Source organism: Mus caroli, chromosome 18, assembly GCF_900094665.2.
Source record: "Mus caroli chromosome 18, CAROLI_EIJ_v1.1, whole genome shotgun sequence".
Classification (NCBI taxonomy): Eukaryota; Metazoa; Chordata; class Mammalia; order Rodentia; family Muridae; genus Mus; species Mus caroli.
The window spans coordinates 74,286,671-74,311,836 of NC_034587.1; the positions used below are offsets into that span (position 1 = coordinate 74,286,671).

At 45.6% G+C, this 25,166-nt stretch overlaps 1 protein-coding gene across 1 annotated transcript in view; it reads left to right on the top strand.

Annotated features, from left to right (window-relative positions):
• The window catches only part of Epg5 (ectopic P-granules autophagy protein 5 homolog), an 89,745-nt gene that overhangs the window by 49,777 nt on the left and 14,802 nt on the right, over positions 1 to 25,166 (top strand). Inside the window, exons 26-35 of the mRNA XM_021150325.2 lie at positions 3,199 to 3,370; positions 4,763 to 4,925; positions 15,364 to 15,506; positions 16,676 to 16,832; positions 18,906 to 19,100; positions 20,164 to 20,377; positions 20,943 to 21,091; positions 21,880 to 22,081; positions 22,648 to 22,720; positions 24,195 to 24,301. Coding sequence (XP_021005984.1) covers positions 3,199 to 3,370; positions 4,763 to 4,925; positions 15,364 to 15,506; positions 16,676 to 16,832; positions 18,906 to 19,100; positions 20,164 to 20,377; positions 20,943 to 21,091; positions 21,880 to 22,081; positions 22,648 to 22,720; positions 24,195 to 24,301 — 1,575 coding nt within the window. The remainder of the gene's footprint in view (positions 1 to 3,198; positions 3,371 to 4,762; positions 4,926 to 15,363; positions 15,507 to 16,675; positions 16,833 to 18,905; positions 19,101 to 20,163; positions 20,378 to 20,942; positions 21,092 to 21,879; positions 22,082 to 22,647; positions 22,721 to 24,194; positions 24,302 to 25,166) is intronic.

The following is a 25,166-nucleotide window of genomic DNA, read 5'->3' on the forward strand; positions in this document are numbered from 1 at the left end:
TTGCTTGCTTGCTTGCTTGCTTCCTTCCTTCCTTCCTTCCTTCCTTCCTTCCTTCCTTCCTTCCTTCTTTCCTTTCTTTTTTTCTTTCATTTTGAGACCTGGTTCTCACTGTGTACCTCGGGCTGGCCATAGTTTGCTGTCTAGATCCGGAGGAACTCACAGAGATCCACCTGCCTCTGGCCCTGGAGTGCTGGGATTGCAGGCGTGCTTTCTTAAAGGCTGCTTGCTTTTTGCAGTTGATTTCTCTATAATGACTGTGCATTTAAATTATAAGTTAATGTGTCAGGTTAGGTCACAAAGACCGTTTAACCTACAGAGTTGCTGTATATGCCCAATTTTAAAACATGGAAAATTATACCTGAATTTATCTTTAACATTAATTATGAAGTTATTTTTACAATGTAAGACATATAACAAAATTGTCAATCATTGTTAACATGTTATGATTATAGTGTACTAAAACATTGAGGAGGTGATCATTGGAGAGGCAGAGAGATTCTTTATTTCAGTTGCCCCAGTTGAGTTGTTAGTGAGATAAAGGAAGGAAAAGATCCTCTCCGGGCTTGAGTTCACACCTGTTGAACGGTTTCATCTAAGGCACCAACATTTTCTGAAATTCCAACATGTCTCTCCTTATTTTTCTCCCAGAAATATTTTTGTGATTGTAAAATTTGTATTTCACATTTGAAAAGCTCTTTAGAGAGAAACAGGAGGATTTAAAAACTGCCTTCAGCTTACCAACATGCCAATGGCTGGCTTTGGCATCCACGTGGTGGGTAAACTGAGGCAGGCAGCTGTAGGGGTCAGTTCTTAGAGCCGCTGACCAGGGTGGATCTAGATACCTGCAGGGGCTGCTGCCAAAGGCAGCCAGAGATTAGAGAAGTTTTCTGGGGGAACAAAGTTTACTTTACTGGGGCTGGCTCTGTCTGTGGCCAGCAGAAAAATTGTGAACTCCTTGGGGCTGGTGAGAAAGAAAAGGAAAGAGAAAATTCTCTTTTTCACACACACACACACATACATGAGAGAGAGAGAGAGAGAGAGAGAGAGAGAGAGAGAGAGAGAGAGAAGGGATGAAACAAGAGGCAGAGTCCAATAATTTCATACACACAAATATACATGCATACAGACAGACCTGCAGTCAGACGTATACACATTCACACATAGAATGGATAGAACAAAGCATCAGCGAGCAGACTTCAAGTATACCACACACACATACATAAATACACACAGTTGGTGGATGGAAGGAACAGTGTTCCAGCCCCCATTCGCACAGACTTTACACACACACACAGACACACACAGACACACACACACACAGACACAGACAGACACATATGTCCCAGCAAAGTTTTTTAAGCAGTATTCAATTACAATGTGATTACATTTTAATTTTCTTTTAGTGAATGGTTATGAAAAAACAGTATGTTTTCCACTACCTTTACAAGAATTAACATTATATAGTACAGGTAAAGAAAACAAATTATCCTAAAAAAGACACCCACCAATGTACATTCCTAACCAAGCAACTTGTTATAGATTAACAAAGTGTAAGCAAGCAAGGGAGTTTCTCAGCCCGTTTCTCCTACTTGGCAGGTGGCAATTTGCGGTTACAAGGAAAAGGTAATTATTTTATTATTTGTCTTTAAAAGTAATCTTGTAAAAATCTTAAAAGAATCACAAATCTATACTTTTATATAAAAATCAGTCATATCTACCTTAAATTCCTATTCTAAACTTCACTGACTGTAATACTTTCTTCTGTTCTGTCTCATCGTGCCCATGTCCTTCTCCTCTATTTCTATGAGGTTTCTCAGGACAGAGGCACTAAGCTCCCCCTTCCTCCGATTGCTCTTATTCGTTACTCAGATAATCCAGCTGCTTAAATTTGCCTAGGAGACACCACATGCGAACATCAAGTTCAAACTTGCACATCATACAAGGCTGCAGCCTGGCTCTTAAACCACTAGATTATAAATTCTGTGTGTGTTGGGGGGTGGGAGGCAGGAGTGTGCTTATCTGTGTGTGTGTGTGTGTGTGTGTGTGTGTGTGTGTGTTAAGCAGAGGTCAACCTTGAGTGTAATTCTTTATGCACTTTGCCCTTTGAAACAAGTCTCCGGTTGACCTGGAGCTCACTGAATGGGCTAGGATGTCTGCCCTGCAAGTCCCAGAGGTCCAGTGGCCTCTGACTTACCATCCCTGGACTACACACGTGAGCCACTGTGAGACAGTGGACCATGCCAGGAAACTTGGTAAGGCCAAGAAGGTTCAGAAACCCTGGCACCCACCTGAGGACGGTAGGTGTTTCACCTACTCCCAACCAGCTTCCTGGCCTGGAGCATGTGAGCTCAACTTCCCACATAAAGGATGTAAACACTGGTCACTTAGCACAGAACACAGAGTTCTCCATGCTAATGAGGGATCTAGATTATCTAGATGGGCCCCAAGGGTTTAGCCAGTAAGCTTCCCTTCCCTTCCCTTCCCGCACATTCCTTTCTGCAAAAGGTGTTTAATCTCTGGCCCACCTTGAGGAAGTGGCATCCATCTTCTACAACCAATAAACAATATGGACAAACAAGGACTGTCTCTCATCAAGGGCCACCATGGGGGGTACTCAATTTCCTGTGGTGACTGAATGCCTGGAACTTAGGGAACCCCAGCTTTGACCTCAGCCTGCATCGTTTCCCACCCAGGCTGGGGTCCCCATCTTAGGCTGTGTTTTCCTACCCCCTGAGAGGTGTGTATTGGCCCTTGGCACAAGCTGCCCATCACCTGATGACGGCATAAGGTGAAATGCAGCCTAGTGCTTTGTGTTTAGTCTGCCTGAACAGAGTTCACACACCCAGTGGTGAGAGGGAATGCAGACCCACGAGCTGCTGGGCATAGTCCTTTCTTTTTATCTTTGTTCTTGGTATTGGACTAATAATGTTTGCATAACCAGCACTTGGTAGGCTGATCTATCTCTTCAGCTATGTTCCTGACTAATAGGCTACCTCCTAGTAGCCTATTATTAGGCTTGTGGGATTTATTCAGAGCGCAAAAGAACCACACATTTAACCATCCATTTAAGTGCCTTTAGATTAAAGAACTATTCTGAAAGTCTCTAACATTCTTTTCAGAATTAACTGACCAGGGCTTTGTCTACTTAGTGTCTTACCGCCCTTTGGTATCCGTGACTGAGTATGGCTTTCCTTTCAGCTAAAGCAAGGGTTCTGAGTAACTTAGAGAAGCACGAGGCTCCGCATCCTCCCCTTCTTCTGCATCCCGTGAGGCCTCCTGTGCCACTCATTCCCTCTGCTGTGCTGTTGACGCAGAAGGACAGCACCCAGCTCATGTGCACAGACCTGAATCTGCTGCAGCAGCAGGCCAGGTAAGACGTGAGACCTTGAGAACTGTACTTTCTGCTTGTTGCTTTGTCAGCTGCGATGATGCGGACGTGGGCTGCCTTCCTCACCAGCATGCTCGTCGCTGCACTCGTCCAGGTAGATTACTCGGCTACATGTGTGTTTCTGTATGTGGGTGTGAACACAGGAACTCGAGCCCCACAAAGGCCAGAGGTGTTGGGTTCCCTGGAGCTGGAATTATAGGCAGTTATGCGCCATCTCAAATGGGTGCTGGGACCTGAGCATGGGACCTATGGAAGTGCAGCTGTAGGCTGTGATTTAAGCATGAAAGCTTGAGCTATTCCTGTCCTAGCTCCCAAGTAATTGACTAAAGACCCTTTAAGTTTATTAACCCGCTTTAAGCGCTGGAGCTGGGAAGATTGTCATCTCTTGTAGCCCTTGAAGCTGTCTACTTCCCAGCTTGCAGGTGAAGCCTCACTCTGGCTTGCTCTGCTCCATGTGTGTCCTCATGGCGAGCTCCGTGGTGACCTGCTCATCACGACTCTCCTGGACCTTCTGCCTCATGGCCTCTCCCTTTTCTGACACAGGGGATGGTTCAGTGATCATGACAGTGTCTGGACTGTAACCCGAGCTCTGGGCACAGAAATCAGAAATTAAACATACAGTGCCCAGAAACATCCTCCATCCTGAGGTGCGTGCGCTTACTGAGCCGTCTCTCCAGTCCCTGTGTCAGGTCCTTTAGTTTCATGCTATATGGTACTCTCATACGCAGTCAGTCTCACATACTTCCTGTGGGGTTTTCTGAGGTCAGTAGTTCTGGCTAAGACATTTTATGTTTCCTCTCAGAACACTGTCTGATCCTGGGAAGGTGGTGTTGGAGGGAGGCAGCACGAAGCTCACATTCCTGCGTCAGCGCTTTGCTCTTCTCCCTGTGGTTAGAAAATTGACATAAGTACTCGGTCAAAGGCAGGAGAGTCATTTGTTGGGAGTTCATGGAACATACAGAAGAGCCAACGGTTTAGGTTTGGTTCTCAACTGCAGTCTTGAGGAGTGTACATGGACAAGACTGTTTTACTAACAAACAAGCTTAGCTCTATAAACTCCCTGTGAGTCATTTATGTTATTGACAGTTTTCTCTGGCTACATTTGATTCAGGCATTTGGTGCTTGATGTTGTACACATACATGAGTATTTGTCTGCTAATATTACTGTCATGCTGTGTTCCACGTGTGCGTGACTGGTAATGGGGTATTGAACTACAAGTTACAGAAGGTTGTGAGCCGCCGTGTGATGCTGGGTATTGATGTCGGATACTGAGCCTAGGTCCTCTAGAAGGCCAGCCTCAGCTATTGAGAGCTGAGCCCCTCTCTAGCCCCAGCCTCCTGATTGCTTTAACATAATGTGGGGTTACTTTTCAGGAGTGCCACTCTGCGGGAGTCGCAGCAGGTTGCCTTGGATGGCGAGCTGTTGGAGACCATGCCCAAACAGTATGTTAACCGGGAAGAGCAGGCCACCCTGCATCTGGAGTGCAGAGGCAGCAGTGGCAAGAAGTGCCAAGGAGCAGCAGTTGTAACGGTCCAGGTGAGGCTCTTCCATCTCTTCATAACTCAGAGAAGTTTAATTGAGTCCCTTGTATTGGCGTATTGCTGAGAAAGATCCAAAGAAGGAGAACATGTGGCCCGTGTCAGAAACAGTTTTAGAGTTTCATGGAGAGTGAAACTACACAGAGAGCAAGCTAGATTGTCCTCAATTTCCCAAAGCTAACAAAAAGGCGTATGTGTGTACCGATGTAGCTCCAGGCACATTCTGTGACAGATGTGTCCTACAGGAGAATACTTAGTGAGGAGTTCCAAAAGGAGCCAAGTCATTTGGAAAGCCCTGGATGCTTGAGCTGTGCCGCCTAAGACTTTGCTGATGGTACTTCGGGGACAGTTAGGAGACAGTGGAATGGAGTGGAGTTGTTTAGGTCCAGTGTAGATGGGTTAGTCTCAGGTGTTCTGGGGAATAGTGGTCAGGGTTCACAGCGGGAGGCTGTTGCCAGTGACTACAGGGCTGAGGCTGTAGCTATGGGGACAAGTGAGGGAACAGTTGGGCAGAGCTTGCTCATACATACATGAAAATTCTATCAATCTGTTTAAAAATGTCAGCTCCCTGTCACTGTTACACCAGCGGTGTAGACAGAAGTTGTTTCTGAGATATTTTTAGTTCAGAATGGGAACTGAGCCTAAGCTAACCTGTAAAGCACTTAACTTCACATCAAGCTCTGTCTAAACATTTCACGCGTCTTATTTGATCCTCACAACAACACAGAGAGATGTGTATTTTGTTATCTTCATTTCCATATAGGGGTGCACCTCACCCCTGCAGCATTGTCTGAGCTGGTGAGGGGCATTGGAGAAAGGATGCTTGCTGCCTGACTACACTGGCATAAAATACTTCTTGTTAGCTTCAGAGATGAGTCATTTATTCACTTACTGTGTTTTAGAAGTATTCACCCCTTCCTTTTTAAATCCACATTGAACTGTTCAATTTTTTCTCTATTACTTTCCATAGAACACTTGCTTCCTCTAAAATACCTCTCCTAAAATAATCTTAGACTTCTGTATTTTCCAATGCCTTGAGATTTATTTCAGATTTTTTGTTCATAGTTGTATGCATCTAGTGTAAAAGGACTGACTCGTGAGTCAGGATAGCTTCCCGCTCTGTTCTCAGGGTGTGTTGAAGTCCGTCAGACTCCTGAACACTGCTGTGTCTGACCAGGAGCTTCTGAAAGCCAGCTTCCCTCCGTGACTCTCCCCTAGTTACCAATGCTGTAAGACCAGGTAGAGGTGTTTAAGACAGGTCACTTGCTAAGTTGGGAAGCTGGGAGAAAAGCCTGGAGAAAAGCCTGGGCAGAGTTAGAACTGGGCAGGGAGACGTTGAGATGCATCTGCTCATAGTAAGAGGGAGATGGTTTCGTATGAAGCTCGGGGCTTTGGTTTCTGTGTTTTGTTTTGTTGTTTCATGATAGAGCTTCTGTGTCTAGCTCTGGCTGTAGACCAGCTTGGCCTCGGGCACACAGAGCTCCTCCTGCCTCTACTTCCTGAGTGCTGAGATGGAGGGGACAGGCCTCTTAGTGTGGCCTGTGAAAAGCCAGGGTCTGTCAGTGATGGTAGTACCAGGCAGAGCAGGGTGTAGCACAGAGCCAGCACTGGCTTGTCTCTTTCTCATAGTATTGTATGTATGAACTCCTTAATTGAAATTTCTTTTATAACCTGGTGTTTTATTAATTTTGAGACAAAAAGGTATCTCTTGTGAAAATCTTTCAAAGTAACTTTCTGTCAGAGGGAGGTCAGAGAGATGATAGATTGTGCACATACATCGTACTTGTGCCCTCCTCTCTCACAAGAATGGCAGTTGCTGATGTCACTTAATAAGGAGGGCAAGAGGGCTCACTAGAGTAAAGACAGGTGGGGGTGACAGGAGGCATTCTGAGGGAGCAGGCACAGTGGTGATTGTCTATAACCCCTGCACGCCAGAGGCTGAGGCCACACGAGCTGTGTTACCAGAGAAAAGAGACACAAGAAAGGAAATAGGACAGAGGCATTTGTTTTATGAATTTGAAAGAGTCGCTGTCTGTGGCCATAGCTTCATTAGAAATATTCTGGTTCTCGTAAAGCAAGTTTGAGTTTTCTGCTGGTCACACTCATTTGTCCAGTGCTCCGACTGTAGTTCAGTTGGGAAAACCCAGAAGTGAAGAATTGTCTCCAGTGGCAAATTTGCTTGAAAATGCCGATGTGCCAGTGGAATTATGCATGCAGAGAGCAAACAACTTGTGGTCTGAGACTTGAAGAGAATTTGACAGGTATAGAACCACTCCTAATTGTCTCTGCATAGTACTTTCTGGTTGGTATTTTTAGGAACTGAAGATAAAATTATTTTTTATTGTATACTTATTAACAGCTAAGAGCAAGGTAGAATAAAAGGGAAACTCACAACCAAAAAGTTTGGGCTCAGTCATGGATGCACTCACTTCCTAGTTTCACATCTAGATGTCTATCTGCCTACCTGATTTTCAGGTTCCACATCAACCTCATTTTTACCCTCCAGACCTGTCCATCCTACAGTCCCTCCTCCCTGCTCTGTGTAGTCCCTCTTCCCTGATCTCTGCAGTCCCTCCTCCCCACTCTCTGCAGTCCCTCCTCCCTGCTTTCTGCAATCCCTCCTCCCTGCACTCTGCAGTCCCTCCTCCCAGCTCTGTGCAGTCCCTCCCCCCCCTCCCCCCGCGCCCCCCAGCTCTGTGCAGTCCCTCTTCCCTGCTCTCTGCAATCCTCTGCCCTGCTCTCTAAAGGAAAGTCTAGCCTTGTCATTTCTCTCACATACTGCAGTCTACTCATGCTTACCACCTAGTTCCTTTCCACATATATTGCTTCGACCTGTGGAGCTGATTTAAAGTGACTCCCTTCTCTTTGTGTTTGACGCTGCTTACCCAGTAACTTACCATTGTTGGTCTGAGCTATCATGCTAGGCTTCCTGCCGACAGCACTCTCATATGGCTCCATTCTTCCACCATCCTTCTGTCTAGTCTCAGTTCTGACCACACTTCCAGGCCTTAAACACATATTAGCTCTCCAGGTCTACTGCCCTTCATGGCCTGATTTTATTATTATTATTATTATTATTATTATTATTATTTTTTATGGAACAAGGGATTCTGTTTTGAAAACTCTTGTCCACTTCTCAAGCAGTCTGGTTTTAGCCACTTAGCTTTATCCACTCTGTAAGATACACGTGGTTACACTGTTGCTCACAGCCCTGCTGCTTCTGTCCCCACACATGCCTTTCTTAGCCTTCACGCTCACTTCTGCAACTTGCATGAGAGATCTTTTCTGGTCAGATTAACAAGCCCTACCTCTCTTGTACTTAGTGTGTTGTAGTCACCTGTTGCTTTTCCTCTGCCAGGCAGAATTCTGTGGGAACAGTTTCCTTGCTAATGTGTATATCATCTCTCCATATCATCTAAGGCACTTTCTAGTGCAGGCTGATGCCTGGAATAGATTGGCGGAAGCCGTTGGCACACGCCCGTCAGGCCATGTCAGTGATGCTGCGTGTGTCATGACCTCTGTGGCTATCAGCAGGTTTTGAGTCACATGAGCTCAGTGACATGTCTTCTTCGTGTCTGTGTTGCCAGTGCTTCACAGTTGTCAGCATGTGTGATTACAGCCTTCACAGTGCCTTCCCTAGCTGTGTGAGGGAGCTTTGCAGAGAGTATTCGGCTATATGAGGTGGACATTGAGGCTTTCCCTACTGAGTTGCACTCGTTCTTTGCTTATGGTTATTTTTGGCCCATTACGCATTTTAATGCTTCAGGTACAGTTCCCATTGATGCTTTCTCTTGAACGTAGGTCTCCCTTCTTGAAGAGCAGAAGGGATGTTGCATGTGTGCTGGCACTGCCTTTCCCAGCCTGCTGGAGGCCTAGATGTCCTTTGTGTACTGTAGAGTTCTCTGGGACACTTTGCTTATAGTATCTCACATCATTTGTACAGACTGAGAGTGAGTTACTAACAGACTTTCCAGGTCCTTTCCACAGCTGTGTCCTTCAGTTAGAAATCGTCATGCATTCATCAAAAGTCCATTTTCAGTGTTGTTATTAGTATTATACTATTGTGCTGTTGCTGGGGATTGAACCCAGAACCTTATATATGTGGGGAATGCTCCATCACTGCCTCAGTCTTCATCACCGCCCTTTTCCAGGCCTGTGTTTTCCAGTCGCTGCAGGCCTGCTTTAACTCTGTTTCTGAAGACAAGCAACCTGTCATTACAGGATCAATGATCTTAATTGAGCATTTGGTTTTAGATCAGTTTCTAAGCATTAGTTTCATGGAAAAGTCATTTTACAGTTCAAATTTTTCAAATATAATTTTGAATAGTCCATTTACAAAGATGTTGTATTTTCTTGCTTAATAAAAATTTCCTGGGTATTTCCCGCTGTCAGCAAGCTTTGAAATTGTGTAGTTTATTTGGCGTTTACAGAAGTGGAATGTGTTTCTTCTGTGGCGCGCAGGCCCGGCAGCCTTTCAGCATCCTGTGATTCTCCCTGAGGAAGTGCAGTGATGTACGAATGGGTTCTTTTGTTGTTGCTTAGTATTGAAGAGCATATTTGCTAGACCCAGGATTGATTTATTCTCAAGTGAACAATTTTCCACTCCTAGAAATAAAAGCAGGCCCACCGAGGGCCTCGCGCTTCTGTAAAGCCGTGGGAAAGGACATGTTTGTCCAACTTTTCTTTGTTTTACTAAAGTCACTGAAGTGGAGGGCGCCCACTATGCTGCTTTGACTCCTTTTCTCCAGTGCCTTGGTATCATGAGCTGGGGTCCTTCAGTTCTTCTCACGTCTGTCCTTAGTGGTGGAACGCGTGAAGACTTATGCAACATTGGTGAGACTTACATAACCAAGTTATCGTGAAAGGGAAAGTAGGTTTGCTTGAAGATGCACTGTGGGGAACAGACAGGACCAGTGCTCTTTAAGACTTTGAATGTAGCATTCGTGAGGGCTTCATTTAAACACGTTGATAAAGTATAGTAACAGAATTTACACAGGGTATATAACCATTACCGTGGCAGCTGCAGACTAGTTCTGGGTAGGTAGATATACAAGAAGGTTTAAATGCCACTGCTCCCTGTGTGAGAGAAAGCTCTGAGAGAAGGATTTAACCTGCCATCACTGCTCTGCCCTGCTCTCTCACCATCCTCAGCTGTGCTTACAGGGTAGGTTCAGCCTTAACACTGGCCTGTCCACCAGGTCCCTCCAGGTCACTGCGCTGACCTGTTGACTGTATTCTTCTGTCCCAGCTCCTGAAATTTGTCTAAAACCTTTCCCTTTCTGCTCACCTGTCCCTCCTCACCTCCAGCAGCCAGGAGAGCACTAGGTGTGCTTCTCACTTTCCTTTTGACCACGCCCTTCCTCTTCCCTAGTGGAGATTTAACAGGAGAAGGTACAGAGAGGCTTTGCTGTCGTGGCTGCCTACTGTAGCACGCGCTCAGTGGCTGAGTGCTCAGTGCTGGTTCCCGTTGGGCCATCAGACTGGATGGCAGCATGCACAGCTTTCAGCCAGCTTAGTACATGTCCCCTTGGTGAGAACTGGAAGGGCTGAGCTAGGGTTGGACTCTCTTGCACATGGTTGCCAGTAGAAATTCCAACCATAGTGATAATCTTTTCATTAACGGTGTAGAGGCTTTTGAAGATCAGCCTTTACAAGTCTGTCATCCTGAGCATGACTGTGCTTAAGGGCTGACACCAAGGGGCTATTCAGAGGTCTCAGTCTTCCTTGTTTCTTGGGTGTTTTCATTCATTCTATGTGACAGATATGAAAATCTAGAGGCACCAATCACTTTACAGTTGGGGTACTTACAATTTTTCTTTTCCATCACTGAAGTAATGAACCCTGTTGGGGCATACACATGTGAAATGTAGAATAAAAGAATATAGCATGGTTGGGACGATGGCTTAATGGGTACATCATTTGCTGTGCACTCATGGTGAGCCAGATGCCCAGGACCCGTGTCAATGCAAGGCAGATGCCATAGCCTGCCCTGTTTGCCATGCTTCAGAGGCAGTCACAGGGAATCCCTGCAACTAGCTGGCTAGCAGGATTAGCCCAATTGGTGTGTTTTAGGTTCAAGTGAGAGATCTTATCTCAAATGATCTAGGAAGACACCAGCCATCAGACTCTAATGTCTACATGCATTTGCCCTTGTATCTGTGTATGCTTGTGCACACACATGTAAACATGAGTCTTACATGCTGTGAACATATATACATAACATGTGTACCATGTATATACAGACATGGCAAACAAAGTAATAATCATTTACAGAAGAGCACAGCATGTTCTGTGATGAGAGATATGCTATGCATCTGCGGTGACCTTCTGGTCTAGTAACTGTTGCCTTGGAGTTGGGCCCAGGGTGCCCAATTTGGAGCATTTCCTGAAGATTTTTTGCTATCGGCACTTGTGACACAGAATTCTTCTAGTTAAAGGCCGCTGACACCAACCAGGAAGCAACCGCATATCTATCTTTGTGGTGCATCCTGGGCCTAGGATATCCTATGCATCCATTCATATCCTGAAAAGATGCACAGACAGCAGCACAGTCAGTCAGAGGAAGGCTGTGCTAGGGTGGTGTTGCTAGCAACTGCTGTGGTAGCAAAGATACAGTGTTTTAAAAGGGTAGACTTTTGATAGATTGTTTTCACGGAGCTCCATTAATTCTTATTTTTCACATTGTCTTAGTTAGGGCTTTACTGCTGTGAGCAGGCACCATGACCAAGGCATCCCTTAAAAGGACAACATTTAATTGGGGCTGGCTTACAGGTTCAGAGGTTCAATCCATTATCATCAAGGAGGGAACATGGCAGCATCCAGGCAGGAATGGTACAGGAGGAGCTGAGAGTTCTACATCTTCATCTGAAGGCTGCTAGCAGAAAACTGACTTTCAGGACACTAGAGTGATGTCTTAAAGCTGACACGCACAGTGACACACCTACTCCAACGAGGTCACATCTACCCCAACAGGGCCACACCTTTTGATAGTGCCACTCCCTGGGGCAAGAATATACACACCATCACACACATGTTTCCTAAGAGGCAGAACAACTTATCAGGAACTAATCAGTTGGCTGGTTGTTCTCTCTTTGACAGACAGTTGATTGGGTTCATCCCCTTCCCCTACCATATTGCTTTAGATAAGTTGTGAAAATAAAATAGATGTCATCTTCTCTGCAAACTAGCCTCCTTCCCCAGTGCCCCTTGCCCACCACCAACCAAGAGATTAAAAGAAAAAGATGTACAGGACAGAGACATGGCAACATCCCGACTGTAGCTCAGAGTTCTGGGGATCGCAAGCCTGGTTGTGGAGGGTAGCCGACAGTCTACAGGGTCAGTGTCAGTGTCTGTGAGTGGGCTGCAGGGAAGCCAGGCGTGCAATAGGTGGGCAGGATGTAGCTGATGGTCAGTGCTGGTCAATGAGGGGGCAGAGGAGTGAGGAGGGCAGTGTCAGGATGGGGAGAGTGGAGCCCCAACAGTGCCACCTTTCTGTGTGGGTGTAGGGGACACCAGAGGATAGAAGGCTGCTGAGCCACTGGAGGGGAAGGGCACCTGGCACTAGGGAGAAGTAGACGAGGGTGATCTGACAATGCCACGGGTGGAAAGCAGAGAACAGAGCAGGAGGGACGAAGGACGAAGGAGTCTACAAGGCTGGTCCTCAGGGACTACTCAGGTGAGGAAATGCCCAGCTCCCTAGATTCTTGGGGCCAGGGTGAACTCTGGAGGGCCATAAGCAGAGTGCACTTGGAGCTGACGTGCCCTTGAGCAAGGCTGCACCAGGCTGGTTGGCCACCCTACTCTGCATGAGGGCTAGTGTGTCCTGTGGCCAGTCTGTTGAACAGCTCACTTGTCTGCTTAGTCTGTCCGGCTCCAAGGCCTTTGCTGGCCTGGTCCTCAGCCCCAGCAGAGTCAGCGGAGGATTTACTTTCGGTGTTCTCTCTGTCGGGGGACTCTGGCTGCTGGTCTAGCCCAGGCTAAGACAACAGCACCCGGGAGCTCTGGGAGTCGTTACTGGGCTCGTGGCCGTGCTTTGACAACCTGCTGGCTAGGGCTGGCCTTGGCTGGATCCTGTCAAAGCTTGTCTATCCTGAGTCAGATCCTTATCTCTCAATGGGATGGCCTATGTTTGAAAACTCTTGTGGCTTATTTCTTGTTGTTGTGTGTGTCTCGATCCCCGAGAGTCAAGCGTGGAAGGGTGTCTTAGGGAGGCCTTTTGCCTGCTGCTCCTGCTCTAGGATCTCGGGAATGCAGCGGTGATACCCTTGGGCTGGGGGGGTGGGGGTGGGGTGGGGGGCTGTGCTGCTTTATCTTACATTGCTTGGTGTTGACAGCCTTCTTGCTCTCTGCAAGAAGGAGTAGCATCTTTGACATTCTTACGCTGTGGTAGAGACCTTGTGGATGCTGGTGTCTGGGTGTCTGTCAGGAGTGTGGTGGCTGAAAATGAAGGTGCAGGTTGTTAGCAATCATTTAGAACATGGCACTACTGGCATTATAGGCAAGGTTGCCAGGGAGGGAGCTGTGTTTACAGGATGCTGACGGCGGCAGCTTGTGCAGGTCCCCATAGTGCACAGCCTTGGTGTGCTGAAGGATGGTGATGATGTAGCCTGCCACAGTTCCCCCAGGTCACTCATGGGATCCGTATTAAGGTCTCTAGTGCTTGTCTTGCAGCAAACCCTAGAGCCAAACGAAGCCCAGCATGGTGTTCTTGGTGGTAAACTTGCTGTCAGGGATGACTTGAGCTGATCCTGGGATTATAGGTGTGTACCACTATGCCCAGTTTTTACAGTGCTGGAAGTTTTGTCTTTCCTAGACAAACCATGGTATTATAATCCCTAGCCCTTCTCTTAAAGAACACCAACTTCCTTCTGTGTTAATCCACACACATACACACACACACACACACACACACACACACCAACCTTTTACCCTTTGTTTTCCCCATCTAGAACATAGACAAAGCAAATTTTCAGGCTACATGTGTGCCTAGCATAAAGAGGAAGATACAGATGCTAATAGCAAAACATCTGTCATTTTTAAACAAAAATACACACAATTATAAAGCAACAAAATAAGATACAATACAGGAAAGTGGGGTAGTAAGTGGGGCAGTGGGCACTGCTGTGAGGGGTGTGAGAGTAGGCGTGAGAGTGCAGGCGTGAAGCATCTGGCGAGGAGTTGTGTGTAATTCTCAGTTCCTGGGACAAAGTCAAGCACTTAAAGGGACTGTGCATGGATGTGAGAGTCAGCCAGAACTGTCAGAGAATAGCCGAGAGTGTCGGGGGCCGGGTGATGATGATAGAAATAGTTTTTACCTTTAAGTGTATCTAGTTCCTTGTATGCATGATATGAGGACAACCTCAAGTGACATCCCCCGTGCTCTTTTGAGACAGGATCTCTCACTGGCTGGTGCTTACCAAGTTAAGCCTACTGGGAGGACGCCGGATCTATGTGTACAGACCACCATGCTGCTCTTGGGTACTAGGGTTTGCACCCAGGTCCTCACTTCATGGCAAGCATGTCACCACCCAGGGCATCTCTCAGACTACCAGTGGATCCAGTCCTTTAAAGAGGCTCCAGGCCTCCCTCAGGAACAGGCTGTTAATTAATTGCAATATGATGCCTGTGGTTAACTGTATCCAGGAGAGCATGTTGATCCTCGACCGTGTGAGACTCTGACCTGTCACAGCCCTCTGTCCCAACACTCTCCTCTCTCCAGAGGGAGACCAAGAGAGAAGAGAGAGACAGAGAAAAGAAGAAAAGAAAGAAAAGGAAAGGCCTCAGCGAGGGAAGATGTTATATGCTGGTTCTGTGTTTGATGGGATTTGAACAAGTGAAACATAAGAAAAATAGGATTTGTTTTGTCAGATATTCTTAACCATTGATAAGTTATTCATTACCATATCAAGTTATAAGCAACTAGATAGACATAAGCTTTGGTATTTTTGAAGCAAATGCATTTAAGCCAAGTGTGGTGGCACATGTCTGAAGTCCAAGCACTTGGGAGATAGAGGCAAGAGAATCAGGAATTCAAGGTCTGCCTGGGCTAAATAGTGAGTTTTCGGCCAGCCTGTGTTATGCGAGACCTTATACAACACATACATGATAATAGAAAAATTATGTTTAATCTCAATTTGATTCTACATAAAAAATGAATTCTTTAATAGTTCCCCTGTTCTAAGTGATGGGGATTGAACGTAGAGCCATGTGTATTAGGCAAGTGCTCATATCCCGAGAGCTACATTTTTATCCCTCACCCTCACTTTAAGACTGTTAAGGGCTGGTTGTACTAGATCTAACCCTAGCACTTGGGAGGCTGAGGCAGCAGGATTGTCATGAGTTTTCGGCTAGCCTGGGCTATAAGACCATTTCAAAAAGACAAAAACAAAGCAAACAATAATAAGAGAAAGTCTGCTGATTCCTTGAATTGTTGTTAGTTTGAAGGCATGAACAAGAATGAAGCCGTAAGCCAGCAGATCCATGTTCTGCAGAAAGAAGTGCGGCAGCTCCAAGCAGAAGCTGCTCAGCCCCCGGCACTGAATGTTGTGGAGGCTGCTGTGCATGCAGAAAACCTGATCACGTGAGTCCTGTGGCTGCCATTTCAAAGCTGGCTTTGCTGTGGATGGTAATCGTGCATGTTACCTTCCTCTTCCCTGCCTCCCTCCTCCAGTCATTAGTATGGAAATCAGCAAGCTAGGGCCTTTGGGTCCCGTCTAGCTAGCTATCCGTTTTTATAAATGGTTTTACTGGAGGATAGCCATCTCTGTCTCTCATAAGGCTATGACTTAGGAGCTTCAACAACAGATGTGACTGTTTGTGATGCTTGCTTTATGGCTCACAAACATAAGTTTGCAAACCATTGAACTGTAAGATGATCTTGTGCATGGGGGTTTACCCTTCAGTTTACCCTGGAGTCATCCTCACCCGGAAGGTGACTATTGTCAACTCAGATTGTAAAATGAAGCTCACAACCACTGCTTACAGGGACGAGGTCTCTCTAACTTGCGTGTGACCATTGTGTTTTTCTCTGAGAGCTCTTGGCATATAGTCGCCTTTCCTAAAGCCAGCTGGACAAAGCTGGGAAGGAAGTGATCTTAATTGAACATTACTCTACTTTGTGGCAAGCCACAGATCCCTTCAGCAGATGGGGGTGGTGTGTGGAGGGCATTGACCCCCCCCCCTACACACACAACGTAGGGAGCTTGGGAAGGATTAGATCAGGTTAGCCACTGGTTGGTAGTTTTATCTCTGGGAAGATAACTACAAAGCGTGAGCAATAAAGAATATCTCAGGAAAAAATGTAGACGTATTTGTTTCATGAGTGTTTCCTGCATGTTTGTACTTGTACCACTCGTGTGCCTGGTGTTCATCTCACCGTCAGGCGTATTCTAGATTTGAAAATATAGAGAGAGATCAACATACTTGTCTTTTAAAATATACAAAAGTTAAGTAACTGAATTCCATACAGCATATGAAAACTTTAATAAATGCCAAAATGGTAATTGTTCTTATAATAACAGCTGACTTTTATTTTCTCTAGGGAAGTATAAAAGCATTGCTGTGTCTCTAAAGTGAATTCTTAGGTAATTGATAGATGCACATTTACCACACGTAATATTTTAAGGTGTTATTTGCATAGGCTCTGGAGACTCCTACAGGTACTGCCTGAGGAGATAGGAAGTCAGAGAGACCTTTGAGAATCTGGATTCTTTACTGCAGACAAATAATTGTGCCCATGTTTTCCCACAGGGCCTTAGTGAACACTTATAAGTTACAGCCTACACCTGGAGTTCAGAAACTTGGCATTAGCCTTTTCTTTACTGTTGTGGACCATGTCAGCGATGAGACCCAGCGCCATCCTCCTACAAGGCAGTTCTTCACTTCATGCATCGAGATCTTGGGACAGGTAAGGCTCGTCCCGGCTGTTAGTCATGTGTGGACAGTCAGCGACTCCCCACAGGATCTTGACTGCCTACAGGCAGAAGCCTCTTGAGAACTGTTGGCTTCCTTGGATGTCGGTAGAATTTTTGGCATAGAATGTTGCTTCTTCCACAAGAGAGAATAAGTTATTCATATTTGAAAGGCTAGGGAGACATTAGATTTTGGCATAGATTGTTGGTATTATTAACAATTACATTGTTAAAGTTTCTTTATCATTTGCAAAATAGTTTCCAATTAATTTTTAAAGTTTGTCCTCACTCTGACTCTGTATAGTTGATACCATTCCCATGATATTCCTTGTCGAATGAATCCTAGTGGCATAGCCTGTAATTCTGCTACTTAGGATCCCAAGTTCAAGGCCTGCCTAAGGCTACAGAATAAGTTCCAGTTCAACCTGGACAACTTAGTAAGACATTGCCTCAAAAAAGTTATGGGTCAACAAACAAACCCCCGAAAAAGGTAGGGGTCACAGGTCAGTGATAACGTACTTGCCCAGCATGCGTGAGAGACTTAAGTCCAGGCCCCAGTATTGCTGTTTATTTAAAACATTTCAAAATCTATATTGCGTGTGTGTGTGTGTGTGTGTATGTATGTATGTGTGTGCATGGAAGCATGTGTGTGTGTGTGTGTGTGTATGTATGTGTGTGCATGGAGGCTAGAGCTTGATCACTTCCTGACTTGAGACAAGTTCTATCGCTGACTGTCAAGTTAGGCTGGTCACCTTGTGATTTCATGTCTCCACCCCCAGCCTCTGTCAGTCTCAGGCGCACATGTGTAGCTGCTACATTTGGCACTTCCTGTGGATGCTAGGATTAGACACAGGTCCTCAGGCCTGCGTAGCCTGCATTCCTTTCCCAAGCTGTTTCCCCAGCTCGCTGCAGCTCAAGTTCTTTCTAATTATGTGCCTTTTGATGTGCTTATTGGCAGTGTGTGTGTGTGTGTGTGTGTGTGTGTATGTGAGAGTGTATGAGTATGTGAGTGTGTGTGCATATGTGAGTGTGTGTGTATATGTGAGAGTGAGTATGTGAGTGTGTGTGCATATGTGAGTGAGTGTGTGTGCGTATGTGAGTGAGTATGTGAGTGAGTATGTGTGTGTGTATATGTGAGAGTGAGTATGTGAGTATGTGTGCATATGTGGGTGAGTGTGTGAGTGTGTGTGCATATGTGAGTGAGTGTGTTGAGTGTGTGTGTATATGTGAATGAGTGTGTGAGTGTGTGTGTATATGTGAGAGTGAGTATGTGAGTATGTGTGCATATGTGGGTGAGTGTGTGAGTGTGTGTGCATATGTGAGTGAGTGTGTNGTGGGTGAGTGTGTGAGTGTGTGTGCATATGTGAGTGAGTGTGTGAGTGTGTGTGTATATGTGAGTGAGTGTGTGAGTGTGTGTGTATATGTGAGAGTGAGTATGTGAGTATGTGTGCATATGTGGGTGAGTGTGTGTGTATGTGACTGTGCTGTGTGTGTGCTGATTAATTTCCTTTGTACATTTTTTGGGTTTTGATTGAAAGAGTTCTTTGGATGATTTTTAGCTAGTGCTTAGAAAACAATATATTTTTCTAGTTCACTTTTCTTTCATTTTATGATTCTTTTGTCTTACTGAAGTTAAAATTTTAATATAGCCATACCATGAGCCCTGCCTGTTGTTACTTCTGTTGTGATCAACATTAGCAAAACCTTCCTAACCGGTGCTGCTTAGTCGCTTAGATTCTAGTGCATTTTAGCCTTTGAGCCACATTAATTTAGTATTTTCATTATTACTATTATTATTATTATTATTATTATTGAGACAGGGTCTCACTTTTTAGCTCTGTATAACAATGAATTCACTATGTAGACCAGGCTGTTCTCAAACTCACAGAGATCCCCCTGCCTCTGCTTCCCTACTGCTAGGATTAAAGGTACATTATTTGTGATATCTTTTTATTTTATATTTTTGTTTATAAAAAATTATTTCACCTTATTTAGTGCCCTTGAAGACTGACTGCTTAAGATAAGAGGAAAGGGGAAATTGAGGGCCCACTTCTCTTTTCTTTCGCCAGGTGTTTATTAGCGGCACTAAGTCCGAGTGCAGGAAGCTGCTTCAGACCATCCTGAAGAACAGGCGGCTCTGCTCGCTGCTGTCTCCTTTCTTCACGCCCAATGCTGCACCCACCGAGTTCATCCAGCTGTATGAGAGAGTGGTGACTTGTCTGCGAGAGGACAACAGCGACGTGATCTTCATGCTTCTCACCAAGGTGCTCGCTCATGGTCGCCTGGGCAGCGTCAGAAACGGCTGCCGACTTCCGGACCACAGAGCCACGGAGATTGGTCACGAGTCCTGTACATACTGCATGACTGGCTGTACTGTATAGACAGTCTCATTGCACATAGTGTGACTCCCCAAAGGATCAGATCCCAGGCGTTCTTTAAAAGCTTAGTACAGTCATGAAATATTCCTAATAGGAGTTTAATAATCCTTTTAAACTTAATTATCTTGAATCTGTAACTATGTCTGTTTGATCTGCGAGTTATAATGTGTCAGACTCTCATGTTTTGAATAAGCCCAGTCTAAGTGAGCTTCCCTTGTCCTCTTTTTGAGTAGCAGACTCTGAGAGCATGCAGTGACTTAAGTAGTGGAGACTGTCAGCTCTGCTTCAGCTCTTCATCCATGACACCGATGAAGCAGTGGGACTCTGGCACTTCTTAGGGCTAAGAGACTAACAGCAGTCCATAGCAGAGGCGAATATATTTTATAGTACAGAAAATTGGGAGATTCCAGCAGTCTGAAGTTTTATAAGCTTAGGTAGGTAACTGTGTCAGCAGAACCATGGCTGCTACATAAGCTCTTAGTGCTGCTTGGCTCTGACACTGTCACGGGAGGGGCCAGGCCTCAGAGGGACCGTGTGGGAAGGAAGTGTAGAATTCTATAAACAGAGTGGAATTGTACATCCGTAGTGAACTGGCGGTCAGTGGAGGGTTTCTGTTCTTGTTTGGTTTTGTTTGCAGTGCTAGGTGTCAAACCTAGGGCTGTGAATGTTCAAGGTGAGTGTTGTATTTCTGATCTCGGCCTTACCCCACCCCGAGAAAAGTTTGACACTGAGGAGGTAGAGGCTCTGATGGTTTTCCCTCCGAGCTCAGGGAGTGAGTGGTGACGATGGCTTCGTGGTGCCCGTCGCTCTTCTCCACGCACATTGTAGTTGCTGTGTAGTGGACAGGTGCTGCTAGGCCGTCTTTGGTTTTAAAATTTGCACAGACCTCTCTGCTGCATCTAATTTTCTAACATAAATGAAATGGCTTCTTGTTTCTGTTTCTTTTTAGTTCGATATTCAGCAGTGGTTAAACAGCACTAAGCCGCCTCTGTCTGACCGCACCAGGCTCCTGGAGTCCATTCACTTGGCACTCACTGCCTGGGGCCTTGAACCAGAGGAAGATATTCTGATGCCATTTAATCTTTTCTGCAAGCACTGGACTCATCTCCTCCTCTACCAGTTCCCTGACCAGTACAGTGACGTCCTCAGGCTGCTGGTGCAGAGTAAGTGTCTTCATGCGGTCATGATGGAGAAGACCTCAGTGAGCAGTAGATAGCAGTTACCGCTCCACGGGTGCCATCTAAACATGTTAAGATGAGGCCAGAGGGATGGCTCAGCAGGTAGTGCTTGCCCCTCAAGCCTGATGACCAGAGTTCAGTTCCTAGAAACCATGGTGAAAGGAGACATGTACGCACGCACGCATGTGTACATACACACACACACACACACACACACACACTACACCACACACACCACACTCACATTAATAAAATTTCCCAATCACTGTAGGAGGGTAGAGTCACCCCTGCCCTCACCTTCCAGTCCAGCGGCTTCAGTGGCTTCAGCGGCGCTCACTCCCACTTAAGTCACTTTTGTTGTCTCTTTACTTTGATCTTCTTATAACTCGGATCCCTAAAAATTTGGTTTGGACCATCATTGTCATCATTGTCATCATTGTCATCATTGTCACAGTCACCACCACCACCACTTTGTAAAGCACACATGTTTTTTGATTCGAGTTGTAAAAGTGATTTGGGAAAAACAGACCTGCTGTCTCTCTTTCTCCAGGCTCTGCAGAGCAGCTGCTGAGTCCCGAGTGCTGGAAAGCCACTTTGAGAGCCCTGGGCTGCTATGCCCCAAGCAGCCAGCAGGGAGCGGCGTCTGTGGAGAGCTCTGGGCTTCACAGTGCCTCTGGTGTTCTCCTGTCAGACAAGCAGGTGTGTGGCTTTTGCTCTGACAGTTGTGTGTTCTTTTCCATTTCCCTCGCTGTGAAATTTTAAGCAATTGGAGCACATTTAAAAGCTGGTGTTTTTGTTTTCTGTTTTGTGTGTGTTCATGTAAGAGCTCCATGGTTTTCTTTCACTTTTGCTTCCACTGTCCCTTGCCTAGACTGCTTTTCTCTTGTGTTCCTGCATGTAGTTCTATCCCTATCTGAACAGAGCAACACAAGCGTTCCCCCTGTAGAAACCTTCTGTCCCACCTAAGGTCATCTGATTCATCCCTGAGACCACCAGGGTCCCACAGAGCCCTTCAGTCTTATCAGCTTTATCTGTGGTGGCTTCACATAAGAACATAACTGAAGACAGGTATGGTGGCACACACCGCTGCAGTTGTAGATCAGGAGGCTCAAGCCTTTTGAGTTTGAGACCAGCTTGGCTTGCCTGTGAGACCTCACCACCTAAACCAAAGAAGTAAACAAAAACAACCTCAAAAATAAGGAAAATGTGAGAATTTATTTGAAATAGAAGTTCCATTGCTTTAGGGTTTTCAACCTACTTTTTGTTTTTTTCTGTCTTTTTGTAGTTCTGTCAAAACCCTATATTCCCTTTGCAGTCTGTCACGGCACTGTGCTATAGGCTTGAAGGCCTGGCTTGGGGTGGGTGCTTTCCTGCTGTTCATGGTTCTCAGGTTCATCTCCAGCAACAGGAAGAAGAGAGGGAGTGGGGAAGAGTGCCACTCTCCAGCAGACAGTCAGTGAGCAGGTTTGGTCGGCCATCTCTTCTAGGTAACAGAGACGGTACAGTGGCTCTCTGACTTCTTTTATAAGTTGCGGCTCTCCAAGTTGGACTTTAAAAGCTTTGGATTATTCTCAAAGTGGAGTCCTTACATGGCTGATGTGAAGACATTTCTGGGATACCTTGTGAAAAGGCTGACTGACTTAGAAATAGCCTCCTTGTCCCAGGACCCAACTGCCAGCAGCAAAGAAGGTAGTGTGCGTTGAGTGTGTGGAGAAGCGCTGCCTTCTGTAGAAGGGGCTGGAAGTAGATGTGTCAAGAGATTCCTCTCAAATGTCAAGGAAATGCAATAGGAACATGTGGAACAGGGGTGAGCCCTTATACTCACCATACCTACAGTAGTTGACAGTGAATAGAAGATGCTTGCTGTAGCTTGTCTGGGCCCCGCCTTGGTGGGCTGGGGGTGGGGTGCAAAGAGGTGTGTATCTGTTGTCCACCCCTCTTCCTGTCCTTTAGCTAGTTGTTATCATTATGGTCTGAATAGAAAGCATTTATCTTGGAAAATGTACATTATATAATTATCTGTGTTGTAAAAATTAAACTCAGGTCATTGTAACAAATGAAGAGACAAGCATGCATGGCTGTACTAACTGTACCGCTTCTGTATCAGCAATGGCTAGCACAGACAGGGAGGAGCAGGTCTCCGCACATTTAGGGTAAAATGTAACAATGTAACCGATGGCCGGAGAGTAGGGTAAAATGTAACAATGTAACCGATGAGCTCCTTACGCCTGTCTGTCACGCTTGTGCTGTTTCAGTGCTGAGGTCCCTGCACGCGCAGATCATCCAACTCTTTAAGCCCTGGATCCTGGTTTTAGAGGACTCGGAAAGGTAAAGGGCTCCATGTACTCAGATGACTCTTTGAAGTCTATTTACTTAAAGTCCTAATGATGCTTAATATAGGTCGTGATGATTTCACAGATTGAATTTTAAAGTAGTGACATATAAATTGATAAATAAAGTCAAGACATTTTAATTTATGTAATTCATTTGGGTAATTAGTGTTGTTTTCTTAATATTCATTTTGCAACAAAGTGAAACACTAATTTCCAGTTTTCCACAGTAAGGAAGTTGAATGTGTTTGTATACTTAAAAAATGTTCTTTTTTTTCTCTATAAAGTAGCTTTATAAATATTGGTCTCAGCATTTTCTGTGAACTTAGCTATTTTTGGAATTAAGTAATATATCAAATTAATGGGTTGGGAATGAATCCTTAGTCAGGTAACTCTGCAGTTAAAGAAAAGCATTGATTCACAAGCGTGTAGAATATACAGAGCCATAAAGACGCTGTCAGTGGTGCTGCGGGCAACTGCTCTATAAGCTTACAAATAAGCTAGATGAACCTAGGTCTATAGAAATGACAGCAGGGCAAATGCCGTGTTTATAAAGTGTCCTTTGAAACATTAATGCCTTACTCAAGTCTCCTAGCTGGTTCATGATTGCCAAAGTGGGGCCTGACTTCAGGTCGTTGTGTCCAGGTTCTGTGCTACCCAGGAGCACATGAGAGAAACCTGGGCTGTGGAGCTTTGCTTTTCCTGGAAGACAGTCTTTGAATACAACGTTAGCTTCAGAGCTGTATAGGGACTGGCTTCATAATAGGTTTACAGTTTGTTAATTTCTACAATTATGGAGCTTATTGATATTGAACTTTCTAGATGCGAGGCAGTTTCATATAAAGGAGTTCTTTGTGAGGGCTAGATGGCTCAGTAGTTAAGAATGCTCGCTTCTCTTGCAGAAGACTGGAGTTCAGTTCTTAACACCTATGACAGGTGGCTCACAGACACCTGTAACTCCAGCTCCAGGGAGTCTGTCGTCCTCTTTTTGGTCAAATATGTACGCATGTACAAGCATGGAGGCGCACACACAAAGAGGAAAAAAGTTCTTTGGTTACCTCTTGTGGTAAATTTAAGTCATTTGTTTGTTAACATGAATTTTATTTCATTTTTGTTCATGATCTGAGTAGAGGTAAATTATTGTTGGCTTGGCAAAATGGCACAGTGTGTTCAGAAAGGCACTTGCCTCCGAGCTTGAAGCCCTAAGTTTAGTCCCCGGAGCTCACATGTAGAAAGAGAGAGCCTACAAGCTGTTCTGTGTCCTCCATGAGCACACGTCTAGGTGTTGGTGGTGCTGGCCCAGAGGTAGAGGAGGGAGAAGCAGCTAGCGGCTGCTGTTGCGCTTGGAGCTTTGAAGGGCACCGAGTGTACTTTGGGCTCCATAGCTAGCGCCTTGGACAACTACTGGTCTGAGACCTAATGCTGTCCTGTGCAGTTTCATTTCTGAAGCATGATTTTCTTTTCCTCTACAGTAGCCACCAGCGACATTACCCGTGGTTGGAGAGTGACACTGCGGTGGCCTCCAGCATCGTGCAGCTCTTTTCTGACTGTGTCGGCTCATTGCACACGAGTTTTAAAGGTAGGAAGGTGTCATGGGTGCCTGCTTCCTGTGCCTTCCTCTTCACTGTCACTGGAAGACAAAGAAGCAGACAGGAGACAGGCCTCTGCTCCAGTCTTTTACGAGAGGTTTCTGAGTTCCACAGATAGTCCGTTGACTATTGCATACTACCAGCTATACTCTAGAGCATCCTCGCTGGTTTCCATAACAACAGGACTAGTTGGTACTCTAACCCAGTAAGACGTGGAAGTTCTTTTCCTTGCTGTTTCCCACTTCCTTCCTATTCCCTTCTTCATGTGCTTCTTCATGCTTACACCTTCATGTAGATATGTGGAGGCCTGTGTTGACATCTGCCTCTGTCATTTTCTACTTTTTGTCTGTAAGACAGGGACCCTGACTGAAGCTGTCTGTGTTGGTTAGACTGTCTGGCTAGCCAGCTGCACAGGTGGCTGGGAGCAGCTCTTCAGCTCTGGGTCGCAGGCACACACTGCCCTCACCTCCCTTTCTGTGGTGGTGTGAGTCTCAGCTCAGGCTCTGTGCTTGCACAGCAGCCTCACTGACTGAGCCGCCTTCTCAGCTCTCATCTTTTTACTGAGAGGAATCCTAGGGCTGGAGAATTGGCTCAGGAGTTCAGACACTGCTGCTCTTCAGAGAACCTGGGCTCAAATTCCAGCACTCCCATTATGGCTCCCAGCCATCTGTTGAGTTCCAGGGAATCTAACACCTCTTTCTTACCTCTGTGGCCACTGCACACATGCGGCGCATAGACATGCTAGACAAACACCTAGCCACATAAAATAAAAATGAATTAAAAAGCCAATGTGAAGTGAATTCATCATGATTTAATTTGTGTGTGTGTGTGTGTGTGTGTGTGTGTGTGTGTGTG